The 20,661-nt window shown below is 29.3% G+C and overlaps 2 protein-coding genes across 2 annotated transcripts in view; both read left to right on the top strand.

The window, feature by feature from the left end:
* LOC107437727 (GV1) overlaps positions 1-6,442 on the top strand; it is a 49,764-nt gene extending 43,322 nt beyond the window's left edge. The window contains exons 2-3 of the mRNA XM_016049817.3: positions 3,356-3,678; positions 4,370-6,442. Of these exons, the coding sequence (XP_015905303.1) occupies positions 3,374-3,678; positions 4,370-4,898 (834 nt within the window). The 5' untranslated portion in view covers positions 3,356-3,373 and the 3' untranslated portion in view covers positions 4,899-6,442. The remainder of the gene's footprint in view (positions 1-3,355; positions 3,679-4,369) is intronic.
* Positions 6,443-12,518: 6,076 nt separating this feature from the next.
* Positions 12,519-19,239, top strand: LOC107448650 (soma ferritin). Its single transcript, XM_071183877.1, has 5 exons — positions 12,519-12,766; positions 14,489-14,604; positions 15,124-15,274; positions 17,924-17,940; positions 18,605-19,239. The coding sequence occupies exons 1-5, from the start codon at positions 12,703-12,705 to the stop codon at positions 18,755-18,757; spliced, it is 501 nt and encodes a 166-aa protein (XP_071039978.1). The 5' UTR covers positions 12,519-12,702; the 3' UTR covers positions 18,758-19,239.
* The last annotated feature ends 1,422 nt before the right edge of the window (positions 19,240-20,661 follow it).

Below are 20,661 nucleotides of genomic sequence, written 5' to 3'. Positions count from 1 at the left end.
TTATTTATTATGTTGTTTAAAATATTCTGCATACGGTAAATAATACTTAATACTGATAATTGGAAAGATAGCATTTGGCGCCTCAGAACTAAACGTTACAGACATGCAGATGGACACCTCTTGAAATGCCACACTGGCCTGGGAGACTAAATATCATGTTAAATGTAACGTTGCTCTCGAAGTACTAATATATTAATCAGAGTTAGCTTTTGGGAGTCAAAAACTAGTAAACTCGTAAAAATGACAAGAAGATTTAATGAGTTTTATGGCATCAAGCTTCAAACATTTTCCAAATAATCACTCAATTAGTATTAATTTGTTAAAAATATGAATTTAAGATGTTCGTAGTAAACAAAAATCCCATTTTTGGTTTTTGTTAGCAGGGTAGTTCTGGCAAAACGGTTTTATCTATGTTTAAAACTGTGACATGTCATACAATTGCTAATCCTGATCCTATCATGTGAGTACGTGTTAAGATCAAAGCTCTTTCAAGACGTGTTACATTGAAAAAAAATTACAAATAAATAACGTTATTGTGCAAACGAACAAGTAGTATTAGCATAATAATGTTCTTTTGCAGTTTAAGAACATTTATTTTGAAAACTAATAAATCACTTTCTATTTAACCTTTATTTGTCATATTTTTTTGTTTAAATAATGGAAAGATAACCTTTCAAGGCACACCACCTCTATTACGAACCCTCAGATCATCAATTTCCCTTTCAAATGAAGTCTTTTCTACCATTTTCATTTTCCATAAAACAATAATAATAAATAAATAATAAGCTGCCATAATTCATTTCACTGTAACTGCATTCACTTAACCTTGTCTCTGATGAAGCATCACTTCGATATTTTCTCTCTCCTCCATTCCACTTGGCTGAGGGAAAATAATGGCCATAAAAGAGTTCATAAAAATCTCATCTCTATCTGACTTTTATAAAGAGAAAAGTACCTTAATCATCCTAGCCGCCTAATGAATACCAGTGTGAACAATCGTCCTTGGAGTCATATTAGTCATAGCGGACTGTCATTGCTTATTCAAGTCAGCCATTATGCATGTCCTGCATGCATGACCTATGAGCATGGAACTCCATCATCCATGCTTCAATGGCTACAACTAACCTTTTTGTTTAAGCATTTTGTTGCATAGTTTGATAACCGTTATGGAATCCTTAATTATACGTCGGGGAAGCGTAGAGAATTAAATGCACCTTCACTGCTGTCTTCATTCTATTTTTATTGCAATGATTGAATTTTTTTAGAACTATTAATGCTATGAAAATCCAAAACTAAAATCCTATTAAAAAACAACGGCTCATCTTATTATTATATCTATATTAAGTTTTTATAGTTAAATTTAAAGTATACTTTATAAAGTAATTATGAGAAAGTGAGAAAAAAAAATTTTTCATCAAAACCAGTGCGTTTTTTCTCATACTATGTATTTACATTCATTGTCTCTTTTACTGCTTGGAAATCTTAAGTTGAGCTTTCAGTGAGAACGGAGGCCTATCTTGTGAGTGATAGACAGTACTAGCATCGAACTCTAAAAGACGTTTTCCTGTTACTCCATACCTAAGTGCATCATCATTTTGCAGCCAGACTTTCATAGAATTATCTATATGTTATTTTTAGTATGATTTATCTTACTTATTTAACTCTTCAAAATATCCACAAGTTCTTAATTGGATTTATCTAGGGAATTTTTTAGGAAAATCAAGTATCATTATTTTGATTTTCCAGTATTGCCCATTTTGAAGTTTTGACCAGGTGACGTGTCATGCTATAAGTCCCTCAAACGTCTGCATGCATGGAATAATCCCACGCATTAATTATGTGTTCTCTGTTAAATTCGTTGTACCTAATATCAAGGACTAAGATTACAGCGCCATTTGCTGAGCAAAATATCCCCCAAAAATTGTTTTCAGGCTGTGTGTTTGACAGTTTCACACTTACAGCTTGCTTACTAAAAATTTAAATTAAAAAAAAAGCTTGTCCCAATTAGTTTGCATATGTACATGACACAGTATACAATGATATGACTCGAACTGGTTTATAGCTGATCTTTAAAGATAGAGTGAGTAGTCTAATAATTTTCTCCCTTAATCGTATCATAGAACTTTTTGTATGGTATATGTTCTTTGATTTTGCTCTTTGTTACTAATAATTCATATGTTATCACAAATACAAATGATTTAGAAGAGATTATACATGCATTTAAAATATTATTTTTAACAAAATAATATGGACAATGCTTTACCAGGTATATGGAAGCAGCCCTTCTCTTTGCTGCAAATATTCTGAAAATTTTTACATAGTAAAACTGGTTGCCAATTTTTGAGATCACAATGAAAGCTTTTAGAAATGGTATGACAATTTGTATAGATCAAAATGAGTGGAGGAGAAAGTTAACTTTTTACGTACGACGCTTTATATGCTAAAACTAGTTATCCGTTTGTTGCACCATTCAGAAGAAAAAGGTTGAAAGCTTCTTTCCTTTTTAATACCAGAAATTTTAAGCAAGTTCATCGTAAAGTAAGTACACTAACTGGGTGCATTGTTGAAAGTTCAACCCTATTCTAAAAAATAATGTAATGTTACAGTAAGCAACTTATTTTTCTTAATTTTTAGCGAACTAAATCATTGGGCGGATAATTAAAAACTGGAAAGGGAAAGGAAAAGTTTTTAGTTAATAATATTTTATTTATTTTAACATCTACATAATACAAAGTACGGCTTATGGATAAGAACAGATAGCACAAGTTAAGGAAGAATATCATATCGATACATTCAGTGTTGCAGTGGGATTCGAACCCAATACCTCAACACTGCAAAGCATTTGGTAAAACGGCGAAACTACTTGGTTTTTGAAGCCCTAATAAAAAGAATTATTTTATTGATACCCAGTTTTTGATGTTATTAAAAATAATATTTTTATATTTATAGTGTTAAGAAGGGAAGAAGCTTCTAACTTTTTCTGCTCATTTTGATTTATACAAATTTTGCAAGTGCAAAAATGGTGCCATTTCTAATAGATATATATTTATCGACATTTTGCATCAGCAGAACAAATCGCACCATTTCAAAAGAATATATATTCTTAAGGTGGTAAATTATAGCTTACCAACATGAGGCACTGCATGTGCAATTTCTTAAGGCAATAAATAAATAAAATTTGAAACGAACAAATAAACGAATGAGATTTGTTAAAGCAATAGAACCCTATAAAACTTTCGCAGAAAAAAGTATGAAACTTTTAGATTTAGATGAGTATAATGTGTTATGTTCAATAATGTATGACATTGCACCTTCCTGAGCTATTAATTATAAAACTAAAACTGTACTTTTGCAGGTGCCAACTATAGTAACAATGAGGTCATATATGACTGACCACCGAACACCTTTGGCTTGGCGACATCGTGATATGACATTGCCAAATGGACCGAGAAATGGTCATCATCACCACCATCATCACAGATCACCTCCCAGTCCGTCTGTGACTACAACTTCATCTGATGAGAGAGAAGAAGTTCCAATGGTCAGAGGGCCACCACTAAGAAGACCAAACAGCCGGACAACAGCCCGGTATCATAGGGATGGCCAATCACAATTTTCAGCTGTAGAACCTTACCCTGGTGTTGTTGGGCCGCCTTTCAGAAATGGCGGAACTCTTAGGTAAATTAATTAAAATGAGTAACTGAAATAATAAATCAAGAAATTAGTAGTTTATAAACAATATGGAATTACATATTTATTTTGTTTATAGTGACGCTTTTGAAATGTGTTTCTATAAACATAAAGTCAACAATATGTGATATAGAAGAAAAAAACTTACATTATGTGCTAAGTGTCAGTTAATGTGATCGCTTGTTTGTGATAAATCGTTACTATCAAGTATTGTATGCTATCAATTCTATCATTTACGGTTTCCAATTTTTAATGTCTTTAAAACTGGGCAATTATAATTAATTAATATGTCTCTTGATGATGTAAACTTCTGAAAACGTGTTAAGACTAATTTAACAATGTAAAGTCACTGATAAATGTAACAAATAATTTTAAAAAAAAAAACAGAATTATTTAAATTTTATATTCTTTATGACGTCGTTTTATCCTTTTTAGTTTAATGCATGATTGCGTAGTGTTAATTAACACCGATTCATTCATAATTTACTAATTTTTTAACCTGTACAAAATACGAGTTTGCAGCTAGCAAAGAATCAATTTTTTGTTTTGCTCATTTATGTGTTTATTTAAAAATCCAGTGCTTTGGATTGACTATTGTAATATGTCTTGAATTATTTGATTCAGTTGATTGATTGTAATATATCCTGAATTGACTGCAATTTTACTACTTTCATTATAGGTCAACCAGAAGTGTACCAGCTATTGCATTAGCAACATGGGATGGTGAGCCATGCCCGGTCCATGGCCATGGACTACCACTATTCCATCACCAGCACCATCCCATAGGGCACAGCAATAGCGGCACCATGAGGCGACACGGTTCCCTGTTCGACGTTCGATTGCCATATTATGGTCATCACCCTCCACCTTTCCCACCAGCTCTGCAATATCCACCACCTCCGCCATCACACCTAGAAAAGAAATCATTCCATGGATCGATGCAAGTGTTTCCTAATCCGTACCTAATGCCACCGATGATGCGGCCGAGACCGTTCGTGATCCCTGCAGGGGCGGAACCACTACCTGTTAGGGATCCTTTCAAATTAAGAACTCCGCCCGCATCAGGATACGCGGGATCAAAAGCAGACGATGTCTACAGTGTAGATCAAATATGTTGCAAGGGACATTTGATTGTGCTATGGATTATCCTAGCTGTGGTCACTATTGGTGTTATATTAGGAATTGTATTGGGAGTGACTATTGCATAGCGGGAAAAAAGAGCTTAAATCTCTGTATTAATTTTTCACTGGAAAGTATCAAAATCAAACTCACAGAATTTAAAACTTTTCAACTTAGATACAGCAAGGTAGTTGAACTTATCTAAGCGAAAAAAATATACATGGTGTTTTGTTTTTAACATTTGTACAGGATGTTCCCAAACTTGATTCACAAATTCAGCAGGGTTATAAAAGGCCTCAAGAGGATGAAAACTTACCATAGAATATGGGCAAACAACGAGAGAAACCCATGCAGGTTTCGACATCACGCTGGAAAACAACTTCCAAAATTCTATAATTTTGCTAAAAGATTTATTTGGTCAATTATTATAAGAGTTGTTCAAAGTGACTCCCTATGACGTCCTTGAATTGTCTATAATGATGCAAAAACGATTCCTGAATGTGCTCGAAGATGCTTTTGACAGATCTTTCTCTAGATTCAAAACCTGCATTTTTTTTTTCGGTTCTTACCCTCGCAATGGGGTTTGCGACCCCATATTCTAGAGTAAGTTTTCATCCTCTTGATGTTTTTTATCATCCCTCTGAATTTTTCATACGAATTTCAGAACACGCTGTATTTTTGTTAGATTTCTTTTCAAAACTAAAGTCAAGCTATGAGCATTAAATGTCGAAAATTAATATCTTAGTGAGAAAATGTTAAAAACATTATCAAATATAACATATCACTATTGAGAAATCCAGGAATAAAAGCATGAAATCAGTAGTTTGATTGCTGCATGAAATTTGTTTTTCTAGAAATCGCATCTCAAATCTACTATTTCCTTCCACAGTCAAACAGGTATTAATGCTTTTAATGCTGTCTTCTTTAGTAGTGATTTCTTAGATTTCAATAACGTTTTGTTTTCCCCTTTTCTCCTCCTTTTTCCCTTTCCTTTTCCCCTTATATTGTTTTAATGATAAATGATGGCCCTTAAAGTTCTACGTTTAACAAGGCTTCCAAAAATATGTATATAAATAACGGTGTTAATTACTAATTTTCTTGTATTTATCATCACCATCATTGTAATTTTAATCTATTACGCAAATTCCATGTCAAGTGGACTAAATAATTTTGATACAGAATTCAGAGTTTTGTTCGGTCTTTAAGAAAATCAAAAAGTTTTATAAAAATCAAAAATATTCTAAGCATTTTGGTATTCACAACAATAAAGTCTTGTTTCTTTGTCAAGTGGACTAAATTATTTTGATAACAAAATCGTACGCTACATTTTACATCAAATTGTGTATGTTTCAGGTATGTAAAACTATTAGGTTTTCTCACCTGCTCCCTTCGCTTGCCAAACCTTACAATTGCTACAGTTTCTCTCTCTCTTTCTCTTTCTGGACGATAAACAGATTGTTACATTTAAATTAAAATTCCGATGAAAATATCCCAAAATGTTTTTTTTTTCTTTCCTAGTTCCCAGTTTTATTGGGATAAAATATGAACTTAATCCTTTGCTCGATTATCATTACAACTTTATCTACAATTTTACTTTCAAATACCTATTCAATTTTTGATTATATTCCATATAATTAATTTATATATATAATTAAAAATGGTATAAACCAATAGTATATATATATATATTCTTTTATTACTAATGAGTAGTATTTTGACTGAATACTTCTTAACTTTGAATTAGCAATTTGCTTAAAGAAACAAAAATTATAATGAAGCAATCGTGGGAGTTGGTGAGCGAATCAAGTAGAGGGCGAGTCTCATAGTTTTAATACTTAATGAGAGCTTATTAGTATGCTTGATTTGATACTTTCCAACACAGAGCACAGGCCTGTAAGCCAAGCCATACAGACTTAACAAATTTCAATATCTATTTAAGAAGAAAAAACTTCACCTATGGGAATTAACAGCTCAACTAGATTTTTTTTGATTTAATCAGAAATAACGGCTCAATTAACTGATAAAATGATGGATTCATGGCCAGAAAGTCCTGTTAGTGACTGAAAAAATATTGCATTCGGTGCCAGACAATCTTATTCGTGACTGATAAAATACTGGATATATTCTTGAATTACATCCTATTATTGACGTTATAAGATGTATTTAGTTTATGCATGTTTTCCAAAGCTACAATGGAAACAACTTGTACTAGAAACTGAAACTAATTTATACAAGTGTATTTTACACATCTAAGTTAAAAACAATACACCATATCGGTGTAATATTGTATGGTGTTGTATATTACTGTTCATTATAACAAATACATTATGAACTTAGTTTATTAATTATCAAGAGTTATGATAGTATGTATTTATTTGAGAGAAATGTCTTGTTATGGACTGAAATTGTAATAATTTTACACTTTATAAATTTTATGTAAAAAATGTTTTTTAGAAGTTTTATTTTTATGTTTTTATAATGCCTTGTGGTCTTTAAAAAGCAAGAAAATTTTAAAAGGCCAAATGATTGAATGAGTTCAGTGCCATTTTTTATGTATGATAGTTCTACTTAAAATTGAAATACTCTAAGAACTATAGGAGAAGTAGATATGTATAGAACTAAATTTAAATGCATAATAATTATGCATTTTTTTCCTTATAGTTTTTAGCATTTTTTTTTCTTCTTTAAAATTATGATAAAATTTTAGTTAGTAATGGATTAAATTACAAGATGCAGTGAAAGGTAAATTTATAATGGCGATGTTTGAATATTAACTATTATTAATAAAATACTCTGTTCCTACTTTAAAATATTCCATAGTGAAATTCATGTAACTGTAACTGAAATTCGTGTTTTATTGGTTAATTGGAAAAAATGCATACTGATATAATTAATCATGGCGATAGACTTTTATGCTTTTAACAGAATATGTTAGGCAACTAATTTGTTTATTTTTTTACAAATTTGAGAATTTCCGTTGTCATTTAAAAATTTCACGACTTCATTATCTTTCATAACCTCATATATCATGTTAATACAATTTATTCCAATATATAATATTTTAATTCAGCACTAGTGTAATCTGTTTAGTTTAAAGATGTACAAACTTTCATGGAACAGGATCGATGTAGAAAATAAATTTGATTTTCTGTGGGCCGTAATGAAGTACAATTTTATAGCTATGAAATTTTAGATTTACAAAAAACTAAATAAATAAATAAAAATCCAAACAGTTTTCTAGAGCTAATAAAATGAGAAAGGAATTCATAATAGTGTTTTTTTTTATAATTTCGCCATCATTAAATGTTTATCAAGTCTTTTATATATTATTCACTTATTTCTTTTCAGATGTTGTTAAAATGATTACAAAATAAAATTTATTAAACCAAGAATCATTTATGAAAGCTTTAATTTTGATACCACTTTAGTACAAAAATACAGGAAAATTGTTAGCTATTAATTTGTTAACATCAATTGATAATACACAAAAACTAAAATAACATAAAGTAATTTACAAAGTATGTATAATAATTAAGAAATGAAAAAATAGATTTTTTTAAAGTAAAGTTACACTGTAGCAAGTTTATAACTGTTAGTATTTTTTTATTTTAATTTAATCAAATTTTTTCATTTTTAATTTATTATTAAATTATTAACCAAAAAATGTTTGGAGCGTACTTGAATTTTTGAAGAAAAAAAATAACTGCCTGCTTTTTTTTTTCTTTATATGTATATAATTTTTCCCTTAGTGCTTGTATTATAATAAGCATCTCGCTACATAAACTCAATAAAAGAAAATTATTCAAATAATCAAGTTTTCAATTTGTGTTCGAATGAGCATTGCCCATACTTGAATTATTCGAGAGCTGTATTTGATCTCAGAACTTTAGGCTTGACAGTGTAGTTACGTAAAAATAAAAATAAATTTTTTCACCAATATGATACAATGCCAAAACAGAAAAATAATATTTCAATTCTTAGTTTATTCTGCTCAGTAAACTATTATTAAAATAATAATTTGAAAATGAAAAAAAAATTTACAATGAAAGGAAAGAAATTTTACAATTTAAATGCTGAAATAAGTAAAATCTCATTGAACTTTTCGTTTCTTATATTTAAAACTTTAATTGAATGCTTCCGAAAATATGCATATAAATGACTATGTTAATTACAAATTTTCTTGTAATTACCACCATCATTGTAATTTGAATCAATTACGTTAATTCCATGTCAAGTGGACTAAATAATTTTAATAACAGAATTCAGAGCTTTGTTCGGTCTTTAAAAAAAATCAAAAAGTTTTACAAAAATTAAGAAGATTCTATGCATTTTTGGTATTCACAACAATATTTAAATAAGTCTTCTTTCTTTGTTGTTTCCTTCTTGTGTCTGTTTTTTTATATTCAGTTTTATAATAAAAGGTAATCTTTGAAGATTTGCCTTCAATTGGAAATGCTACATTATTATTTTTTTTTACTCCGTAAGAATGCTGACTGTCTGTAAGATGTGAATGATCTTAAAGTTTAAATGCACGAAATTTACACTGACGTTTGTAAGTATATGTCTTCCTGTTGTCTATAAATCATTTTTAATAAATATTTTTCAAAAATCAATTTCGTAGTTTCATTGTTATAATGTTTCATTATACATTCACAAAGATTTGCATTAGAAAAGAAAAAAAATTGCATTTGAAGGTGAAGGGGGCAGTTTATGCCCATTTTTCCACCAAAGTGGCAATCGGACAGCCACTTATTGCATTTGGAGAATTACTACGCTTTGACAAAACAATAAAGAGGAAAATTGGTTCTTCCCAAGAGTTATTACACAATGAAGATGGGATATGTTGAAGAAAAACGGTTTCTTTCCGCGCACTCCCTTAATTTTTTCCCCAGAAACACCTTTCATGGACATACCGTTCTTTTCCCTTTATCTTTAAGTAAGAAAAAAGAGAATTGCATAAACAAGGTGAATAATAAGAGATAATAGAAACCGACAACAAAACAACTGGTCGGCTTGCACAAGTTTCACGGTAGTATTTTTCTCACTTCATTTATATTTCAAATTAACTTATAATATGCGATATGTCGTCGACAAGTTATTTTGTCCATAGGATCTATTCCTAGACGAGGTCCTTTCGTACACGTAGTCATGCGTAATTCTAATACTATTTTTAAGATTTGTTAAATTACACGTTTTGTCCCTTGCACGAAATTTTTAAAGTATGTTGTAGTTGCCAGAAAAGAAGCATTTTCCTTCAAATTGAAAATTTTCTACACTTTTTGCTTCACATCACGAGTAAAAGACGAAACCTTTCTTTACATTCGGTGTTCTGATAGTATTTAACATATATTTATTTCTAAGATTAATTGTCAAACTTTTGAAGGACATTATTATAGATTGGCATCGCAAAAGCAATTGCAATAACTGCTATGAATGATTCTTAATATAGCAAGTGAATGAAAGGAGAAAATAAGAAAAAAAAAGACAATGAATTAATGCATCAGTGGAATGTTTCGTCAATTTCGTTAACAGGCCATTTTACAGAAAAAAATTAACTGTTGAAAAAAGAATAAATAATTTACATCAAGCCCTTAGTTAAAATAGTTTTTTTCACATACAATAGATTTTTTTCTCATATGCAAGTAATCAATCATTTTCTTACGATTAGCATATTGACAAAATTTTCTTGCATAAAATTTCAATTATCATATGTTCCATAACCAAAATTCTTTTTTTTTTTTTTTTAAATATTGTTTTTTAAAGGAGGGGAACTAAGAAGAATGAAAGGCTATTGCGAGGATTGGTGAGCGTAGTGATCAGGGGGTGGGAATTCCTAGTAAGAGAGTACATATTTTTTAAAGGATAGCTCCGATAAGTCCTTTTCAAAACTGTAACCCGAAGTTAAAATGTTTTATAAGTATACTAAAAATGAAAAATAAGTGTTAATTTTCGTCATTAAAATGAAAAAAGTGAATATTTAAATTGTAATAGAAGTTTATTGTGAAATTTTGCCCTAGCATTTTTTATTTTTTTTCTATGTGTGTCAAATTTTTTTATCATTTATTTTCTCGTTTTTAGTCTATTGTACTAAAAAAACGTGTTTTTCTTTTTTTAAATGCATATAAATTAAATTTTTTATTTTAATATTTTCTGCATTTTAGCCTTGTGTCTCCCGGCTTGTTTAGACCGAATTATAGTCAAAATTTCGACTAACGATAAATTCTGCTTATAAGGGTCAGAAAGAGTTTGAATATTGTATTATCAGTATCACCCAGTACAGAGGACCAGTTAAATTCTGAGCACTTGAACTTGTCAAAATTATGATTGCAAGATTTTTCTTTTCTTTTTTGTAAAATAATATTTACTTATTTCTACGTTTGAATTCCAGACTTGATTTTCTGTTAAGTAACATGCGTCAAATAGCATGCGTTAAGAACTCTGATAGTGGAAACAGAAATAAGATTATGTTAGATTATTTAATAAATTTCTGACCACCACTATGAGTTATTCTGTAAGGAAAAAAAAATTTGAGAATAGTGCCCAACCAGATTTCTTAAAGCGTTAAAATAAAAAAAAAAAAGAAATTCGAGCTAAATTCCCAGCTTTTGATATTGTCGTTTCCACAGTAGCTCCACACATATGTGTACACATTTGCCTAGTGTAATTTTTAGTTAGCTCAAACTCATTATTGGTAAACAACAAATCCAATTATGTGAGATCGCCGATTGTTAAAGACGATAAATTAAAAGTCTAAAATTGCAATTAAAGTGAAAATTAAGAAGTTATTTTTCCACAATAAGACCCTTGTCCTTTTTAAGAGAATTTTCGATTAACGAAATGACCCTATCGACGAAAGGACCTTGTCAACGAAATGACCTGTCTACGAAATCACCCTATCGATTAAATTGTCTGTTGATGAAATGACTTAGTCGATAAAATGGTCTATCGATGAAGTGATGTCAGTGAAATGAACCAGACACCTCTTGACAATGGTTTGGGAAACATCCCAGTGAAACTTTTCGCTTAGGATGCATTTTTTCGAATGCGAAGAAAAAAAATTGCATCCAGTGTAAATTTCACTTGAGAATGATCCAAAAGCATACCATCACAATTTTGATCCTCTGCAAAAGGGACGGTCAAACACTTTACATGGCCAATCACCCATTTAATCATCATGATTCACGCACTTAATCATCAAGGACAGAATGAGAACCTGATTGGAGAAAATTATTTTCCCGCAAAAATTTCATCAATCAGATTTTCGAATTATTCCTACGGCGATCTATAATATCGCATTCATTAAAATCGGCACTTTCGGTGATCTACTGGGAACAGTGTCCCATAATCGGTTCACAGTGAAAGTCATTTCCTTTTCAAAACTGAGAACTAAAAACTTCAAAGCAACCCGAAAGTTTAAAAATTTAGCAATTTGTGCGAAGAGGTAAACTAACTTAGATTTCATTTGATGTGTGGCATGGCGCGGGTGCAGATTCTTCAAATGAGAGACTGTACTATATACATTAAAATGCTCAAGTAGTTGATATAAAATGTTTTTGCCTACAGTTTTTTATTTTATTTTTTAAAACTAGAAAATATTCATTCCTCGTGTTTTATTCAGAAGAGATTTTAGGCCATCTCAGGCTCAGCGTTTTATTTAATAAAAAGCATTTCTGAAGTGGCAACAAAAATTTGACAGCTTGACAACAACAAAATTTCTAGAATGTTATTGCGTAGTTCCTGCTTGAGTTAGAAAGTTTCTCATAGGAACTTTGATCCCTAGCCTTCTGTACCAGTGCGTGCAAAGGCATTTTTTATCTGATTTTTCTTTATCAGCAATCAATATCACAAATTCTATCTTTTTCTTGTGAGAATTTGCAACCTATACACCTAAAAATGAAGTTTCTGTGTGCATTTATAATTTTGCTGACTTTTAATGTTGTCCTTTCTGGCAGCTTTGGTAAGATAGCTTTAGGCATCATTATATCTTTTGACAGGCCTCTATGTTCCTTTAATTTGTATTTAATGCTTATTTGTAGGTAGAATTGTGAACAGAAGTCGGCTATCAATGCTGTTTTATCATAGCAGGGGGAAAAAACTTTCGTACATTGTTTAAATTTTATGAAAAAATAGTTTTTAAATTTTAATTATGTTTTAGAAGTTAAGCAATTAGTTGTAAACTAGTTTCGTTAAAATGATCTTTTGGGAATGTTTTATCTAATCTATATATTAATTAATATGTTAAAATCCATTTTTGTTTAATTAAGTGATATTTTTATTTAATAAAGAAGGGGGAAAATATGATAAAAAAAGACAGGATAAGCACTTTTGAGAATATTTTAGTTTATAAATTAATTACATTTTCTAAGTAATAGTTTAAGTCTGATGAGAAATTTAGTGGATTTATTAAAATTAGAAAAGTAGCTAAAAAATCTGGCATTTTTTCAGCACTTTAAACATGTGTTAGGTAATGCTTTTACTAAACTGCATAACAGCTGAAATGCCATCTGCAATATTAACATGCAGTTCATATAAACTTTCTTTTATGTTATGCAATCTTTAAATGGGGATTATTTTGAGATATTTCTTTTGTAAACTCCAAATCATTTTCTTTTTTTTATTTATATATAATTGTTTAATATTGGTTAGAGCTTAACTATAACGATTTTCATGCTTGTTTCAAAAATTCTTTACCATGTTTAATGTATGCACTGTTCAGATCAAGGTGATATTTCCATATCATGGTCTGCTGCACCTACTATAATCACGAAGGTACCAATTTGATTTAAAACTGGAAATATTTATGAAAAAAAAAACATGTAGAGGTTTGCCTGGGAGTGGCTATAAGTTACTCTTCGAGTTAGTCCCTCTGTAATGTTTATTTTTTAAGTTTTTTTCGCAGAATGCTGCCCAGAAGTTGCTGAAACTTGGGGATTGTTTTGCCACAGATCACGATACAGAAATTTTCCTCACATCAAAAGTTCAACGATAACATGACTAAGTCACTGTAGTATTTTATTAAAATGTTGTAGCCTAGATATTGTGCTATTCTGTAAACACAAAAAGTTTTAGGGGATATTTTTATATGGTGATCTGTTGCCCCAACTAAAACCACAAAGGCACCAAATGATTTTTAAATTTCTGAATTTTTTAAACTAAAAACATGTACAGGTTTGGTTGGGGGTGGCTTCAAGTTATACCCTTTGAGTTGGTACTCTTCTGAAGCTTCTCTTTTTTAGTTTCTCGCGAGCCACTGTTCTGAAGCTGCCCAGACTTAGCAATTATCCTGCTGCTGATCACGATATGGAAATCTTCTCGTCATATTTCGATTAAAACTTTCCTCAACAAATTTAACAGAAACTTTTAGAAAATAAATCAGATTCTTACTGATTAACAAATCTATGATTTCTTTAAAAAAAAAATTTAAACACTGATTATTTTACTAATGAAACTGCACAATTTTCTATTGATTGTAAAAGATAATCATTATTTGTTTAATTTTTTAAAATTAGTAGACATCTATATATTAGCATGTATCTATAGATCATTAATGACGTCGTTATTAAAGACAAAGCAATGTTTTATATATTTTTAATGATAATATTTTGAATTTGATTCATGTGTGATAAAAAATTTTATTTATTATCTTTATGCTTCTAATTTCATCGAATTTTTATTCTAGATAATGAACCTCCAAAACCTCATAAGGATAAATATGTTCTCCATAAAAGTTGTGAAGCAGCTATTCACAAACAGATAGATGAAGAAATGCATGCTAGTTTGGCTTATGCTACCATGGTAACTAAAGTTAAAATTAAATTTCAAATATTTCATAATATTTTTTGACAATATATACTACTGATATTTCATTTCAATTAACAAAATATAATTTTGTACAAGCATAATTAAACTTGTATTGCGATACAAGAAAAAATATTGCTTGTTAACATCTTTAAATTTTTTTTTAAAAAATGAGAAAAACAAGAATCTTAATTAGACAAGACTTAATTAGACTAAACAAGAATCAAAATCTTAATTTTCTTTTGAAACTTATTCTAAATACAAAATTTTCTTGAAAAAATGTATTTATAATACTATTTAAATTTATTGTATTTTTAGTAAAGAAAAAAAATCACAGGTGAGTTTAAATAACTGAATTAATAGAATTTTTTAATTTCTGTAAAAGGATAAGGTTTAAAATTGATTCATTGAGTTGAGTAATTCTCTCTGGCATCTTGAACTATTTTTTCTTGTTTAGTGTTATTTTATGTCAACTATGTATATCTTCATTAATTTTTAGAGTGTTTTTTTTTACAGGCTGCTCACTTTGGGAACAATAAAGTTGCACGAAAAGGTTTAGAAAAATTTTTCAATGAAAATTCCATGGAAGAACGTGAACATGCACAAAAATTTATTGATTACTTACTTTCTCGAGGGGCAAGATTTTCAGGATTTGATGTTAAAGTAAGTTAAAATAAGATATTTTAACTTTTTCTATAAAAAATTTATAGTTTATAATTTTAATAAATATTTTAAATGCAGCTCTGCCAAAGTTCTCTGTATTTTATTTTTATTTTGAAACAATTAAATTTAAAAAAAATTCAAACCTAAAATGGATCATATCTAGTGTTCATGCCAGTATGGCGTCATTTATCTCCAAATATTCTACAAGTATCACTAAAATCATATGTACGACTGACAAATTTGTCACCTTGAAATATATCTGGAATTTACCAAATACTAAAATGTAAGAAAAAATATATAAATTTATCATGTCGAAAAATATTATATAGTTATTATATATATTGTATATTGCTATTTTAATATAGTATATTATTATTAAATTCTATGCTAATGCACTAATTTTATTGTTGTATGCGTGTTGAGGAATTAAAATGGAATAACTGAAAGTGACTGGTACAAAATATTTTTAATGTTGAATTTCAAATTTACTAGTTGTGCTGTGCTTTGAATTCATGTGTTGTTTCTCACATTTGTTTACCATATTAAGTTTTTGGACCACTAAATTAATACCTAGGTGGTCTTATTAGACCACTAAATTTTCATTGCTGGTGTCATGAACCCTTATCATATCATGATTGATTTTATATCATAACTATTTTATGTTAAGAAAATTCTTTTACAATTATCAATTTTTTCGTTATTTATAAATTTGGTTTGTTAAATCATTAAGTTTTTAACCCATACTTTGCCACGTTTAATAAAAATTAATATTTTTTGAAAAAAATTCTATCACATACTGATGAAACACCAAGTAAAACATAATATAGAAAAAACTGACCAAAACTTTAATGGTTTAATATTTGCAAGCTGTCCTATATGTAGAACGATGATCCAATCCACTACTAAATGTGTTGTGATCAAGCCTATCAGTTTACATAAAATGGTAGAAAATATTCGACGCTAAGTCCTAAATTATATTTTTGGCACACAGTTTTAGGTTCTTTTGTACAGTTTTTGTAAGCTGGCAACGGTGTTTTTTTTTTTCTTTTTCCCATTGGGATTTCTTATTAATATATGATCAGTTTGTAATTTCAAGTAGTATGGGTTTCTTTGTTGAATGCCTAAACCTCTTCCTGCAATATTCCGAGGTAAAATACTATAATGTGTCAATGAAATTCGAAGAGTTCTAGAGTTTGTTCAAGCACAAAAAGTTTGGAAAGTTTCCATACTGCAACCAATGATGTCTCAAATGTATTTATGAATAATGGCCAATACCATTTTTTCCTTGTAGAGAATTTCATTTCTCATTTCATTCTGCAATTTCTTTTCTTGAGTCAAACTTTCGGTCGGATGTTCCACGATCTATCTTCCTCAACATTTTAGGGAATTTTTTCCCATTCTATTTTCTCTAACAATTCCTGTAGCAAAGAAGGTTTTACGGAGGGTAACGAAGAGATCATAAGATGTGAAAAAGTTATCCATTTAAATTTTGTGCTTTTCTGGAGTTTCACCGATTGATAGCAAATACTCAACAACTATTTGAGATAATGACATTTTTTCTTTCTTTATGCTAGACTCAATATCTTGGTTTGCTCCTTGATATGGTATTATATGAAAAGAATATCCTTTGAAAGATGCGAGCATCTAGAGCTTGTATCCAAATTTTGCGGGTTTCCCTTTTATATACATTTTGCAGCCATGTTTTCCAATATAAAGAACCGTTCTTTCATCAATATTCAAATATTCTCAAAACACTAAATTGTTGTGTAATTTCATTCAACAGTTCATAAATTGGATGAACTTTATAATAGCAATATGATGAAACAATAGCAGTGTTGTCATTGAAGTGTTAATACTTGTTATCAAAGTACCTTTTTCTCGACATTGCTTGACTAACGAGCATTTTTCCAACATTAAGAGCATTTTCCCAGCTCATTTTTTTCTCTAGAATAAATGTGATAACCGCTAAAGAACATAATTCCCTAAATTTGCTTAAATTTTTCAGTTTTTAGGTGAAATTATTTACCCATAACCTGTTTGAATTGCCAAAGTAAAGTGAGGGGAGTTGAGTTGCCATGATTAAAAACACCTTCAAATTTAATTTAGCAATCAAACCAGTTTTGATGTTTTCAATCTTTGTCAGCTGTAATTCTTTAGGAAATTATTTATTNAACGTTGTTTTTTATCTCTACAAACCGGACACTACTTTTTCTAAATAAATTGTAAGCTAAAAAAATGCAACTTTTCACCATTTTCAAAGCATGCAAATAAAACTTTTTGCCTTATCCATAACTAAAAATATTGTTAAGCTTTCCCACCGAAAAATCAATCTTTCTCCTGTCACCTTGCCTTATCTTTGTAAAGAAAGGAGAGAAAATGGTACTGCACTCCTGAAATAATTCTGACATCGGCATTTTTTGATCTTTTCATCTGGACCACACAGGTTATGAGACCCCTCAAGTTGAAATGACTTCTCTCAATGCTTCTTCCCCATTGAAAATTTCATCAATTTTCTTATCAATTTGAAGACTGTATTTAACACAACTGGGGTAAAAAACAGAGAACAGAAGTATAATCTTTAAGGTGTTTATATAAATGAAACATTTATTCAGACACTTGATAGCTGATCAATTGCGAATAATCATCTCCATAGGTCCTCATGACTCACAGGTATGCATTACTTTTTTTTCTGTGAATCATGGGAGATTTATTTTCCAAGAAGGTATTAACCATGTTCCCTATCAAATGATAAGTAGGTGTAAGGGGATGTGAACCTAATAATTGAAACGGACTGAGGACAGTACGCTCCTATTTGGTATCATATGTCTAACTTGAGTATCTATGCTAATAGGAAAATTATATTTATTTATCTGTAGCTACATCCAGAATTATGTATTTATATCAAACTTCTTTATATATTCTTTTTTTATCATTCTTATTGTTTAAATAAATATTCTTGTAGATATTTACAATATCTTTGTAGATATTATTTAATTATTTCTACATCTTTGAGAATATTCTAAAATCAATTTACGGTGTTAAATTTCGTTATTAGGGTACCCTTCCCGTAAACGGACAACTCTCATAAACGGACAAATTTTATGGTCCCATGAATGTCCGCTTAACGGAGGTTTCACTGTATATATATATATTGAGGTATGATATTTTATTGAGGAAGATGTATTTTGGCATTTTCTTTTTTGCAATTTCTGTAAAATTTTAAAGTCATTAATTTTAGGTTAGTATTTTATTGATATTTTAAAAAAAGTTTTTATTTAGTCAGTATTTAATATTTATAATAAAGCTATACTTTATACACATTTTTGTTTTTTAGCTGATGGATTTTATTGAGGGAGAATTTCTTGATGAGCAGGTTAAATCAATTTCTCAATTGCAAAGATTCATCACCATTTTGAATGGAATGGACACTCCTATGGGAGAATTTTTGTTTGATCAGCAACTTCAGGAAGGAAAAAGCAAAATGTAAAATTCTATCAACATAATTACATTGAATTGCCATATATCTACTATCCACTACGTTAGATGCCAATTTTTTTAATATTTATTTTGCATTTTGTTGTTTTAGTATTAGTTCATATTTTATACTTGATGAACAAATTTTGCTTTCATTGTGCAGCTTATCATTTATGTCATCCCTTTTTAAATATTAAATAGGTCTGATATTCGTTTACTACTTAATTGTAATGATGCTGTTTACATTAGTATTGTGTCTAATAATTTTCTCAACTATATTTGTACATGTTCAAACCACTTAATGCATTTGTTAATATTTTTTTTTATATTTGAAGACCAAATATTGAGTTGATCAGTTTTGAAATTCGATAAATTTTGTATTGTTTTATTAAATTAGGTTTTTTGTAGCTTTTAAATTTTGAATCTCAAACTTTACAATTATATTTTATCTTGCATAACTATCAGATCAATCAATAAAATATGGGATCTTCAGTTCTCTGTGTGTTTAAATTATTTTCTGAGTGCTATTAATTATTATTATTTATTTATTTTTTAATTTTTTTTTTTTTAACAAGTTAAAATTTGCTTTTTGTGAGGGGGGAACTAGTAGAGATGTGGCTTAAGAAACGTCATATTTTATTTAAAAGGGAAAATCTGTAGAGCCTGTCCATAACATTTTATATTTTTTTTAAGAAATTCTATAATTGTTCGTAAATTTTTTATTGATAGTTTATAACCTGTGTAAAAAGCTAATTTTAACATTTCTTGTGTAAATATTATATTTGCCTAAAATGTTTAGCCAGAGGAAGCAGATAAACTGAAAGCAAATACAATTGTGACATTCAATGTTTCTATATTTGCTATTTGAATCTTACTTTTTCAGTACTTCAATCTCTACGCTGATGACATTCTTGTTGTTCCAAAAATGGAAATGATTTAAAAAATTAAAGAGAGAAATTTTTTTATTCTTTTCTTATGAAACTTATTTTTACCAAGTTATAAAATTAGTTCATTAAGGTGTGATACTCATTAAATATATGTATATATATATATGTGTGTGTGTGTTTAAAAAAATGTTCAGATGTCTATCAAACCATTCAAGCTAAAATATTTGCACTATTGTTTGTTAATTTAATTGTTCTGCCATGTTCCTGCTACAAATGGTGGTTGTTAAGATCACTTAAAAATTATCTTTTAGCCATAAATGCCATTTGTTAATAAGCTTTATAACTAATAATGAAACTTGGCAAGAATTAAACCAGTAGTTAAACATCAAACTGTTCTCTTACATCTTCTACTGCTTTTCTTTGATCGGTTTTTCATGTCATTGGCCATTTCTGGAACAACTGCTAATATTAGTAATTTGCAGCTTTTCAGCAGAGTCATTTGTTTTTTTTGTTTGTTTGTTTTTTTTTTTTTTTTTTGCTAACTTTAGTGTTACAAAAATAATGATGTATCTTTTACCATAAGTATTGCAGAGTTTATTTGTTATTTAAATATTTATTTTTATTCATGCAAATTTAACGAAGGATACTAAAATTTTAACAAAGGAACTCATTTTTGCAAGTTGGCATTTTGCATTGAAATTATCACTTTTAACACCTTTACACTGCGAAAAACATCTCATTTTGAGTGTAACTATTATCTGTACATGAAACTGTTGCTTAGTATTGCTTACAGAATTTTCGGTATTTCCATTTGATAACAGCACTATGCAAAGTACTACCTTATTGTACGTATCTAAAAAATTACAATGTATTGACAAAATATGGTTTGGAATTATGTTATATTTTCCTAAAATAGTCGGAAAAGTAATTTTATTTCTTGCATTAAGTGCCAATTTATGCACTTTTATAAAATTCAACTTGATTGTGAGTTTTCTTATCTCTCATGCTATAAGTACTTACTATAAGTATT

This window comes from Parasteatoda tepidariorum, chromosome 8, assembly GCF_043381705.1.
Source record: "Parasteatoda tepidariorum isolate YZ-2023 chromosome 8, CAS_Ptep_4.0, whole genome shotgun sequence".
Taxonomy (NCBI): Eukaryota; Metazoa; Arthropoda; class Arachnida; order Araneae; family Theridiidae; genus Parasteatoda; species Parasteatoda tepidariorum.
The sequence above is the reverse complement of the archived record's forward strand: the minus strand, read 5'-3'. Positions and strand labels throughout refer to the sequence as shown.

What these genes read in the sequence shown, in the direction of transcription:
- LOC107448650 (XM_071183877.1), top strand. Translation starts at nt 12,703, where the DNA reads ATGAAGTTTCTGTGTGCATTTATAATTTTGCTGACTTTTAATGTTGTC. An exon ending in TGTCCTTTCTGGCAGCTTTG is followed by an intron (nt 12,767 to 14,488) that starts GTAAGATAGCTT and finishes TTTTTATTCTAG; the next exon opens with ATAATGAACCTCCAAAACCT. An exon ending in GTTTGGCTTATGCTACCATG is followed by an intron (nt 14,605 to 15,123) that starts GTAACTAAAGTT and finishes TTTTTTTTACAG; the next exon opens with GCTGCTCACTTTGGGAACAA.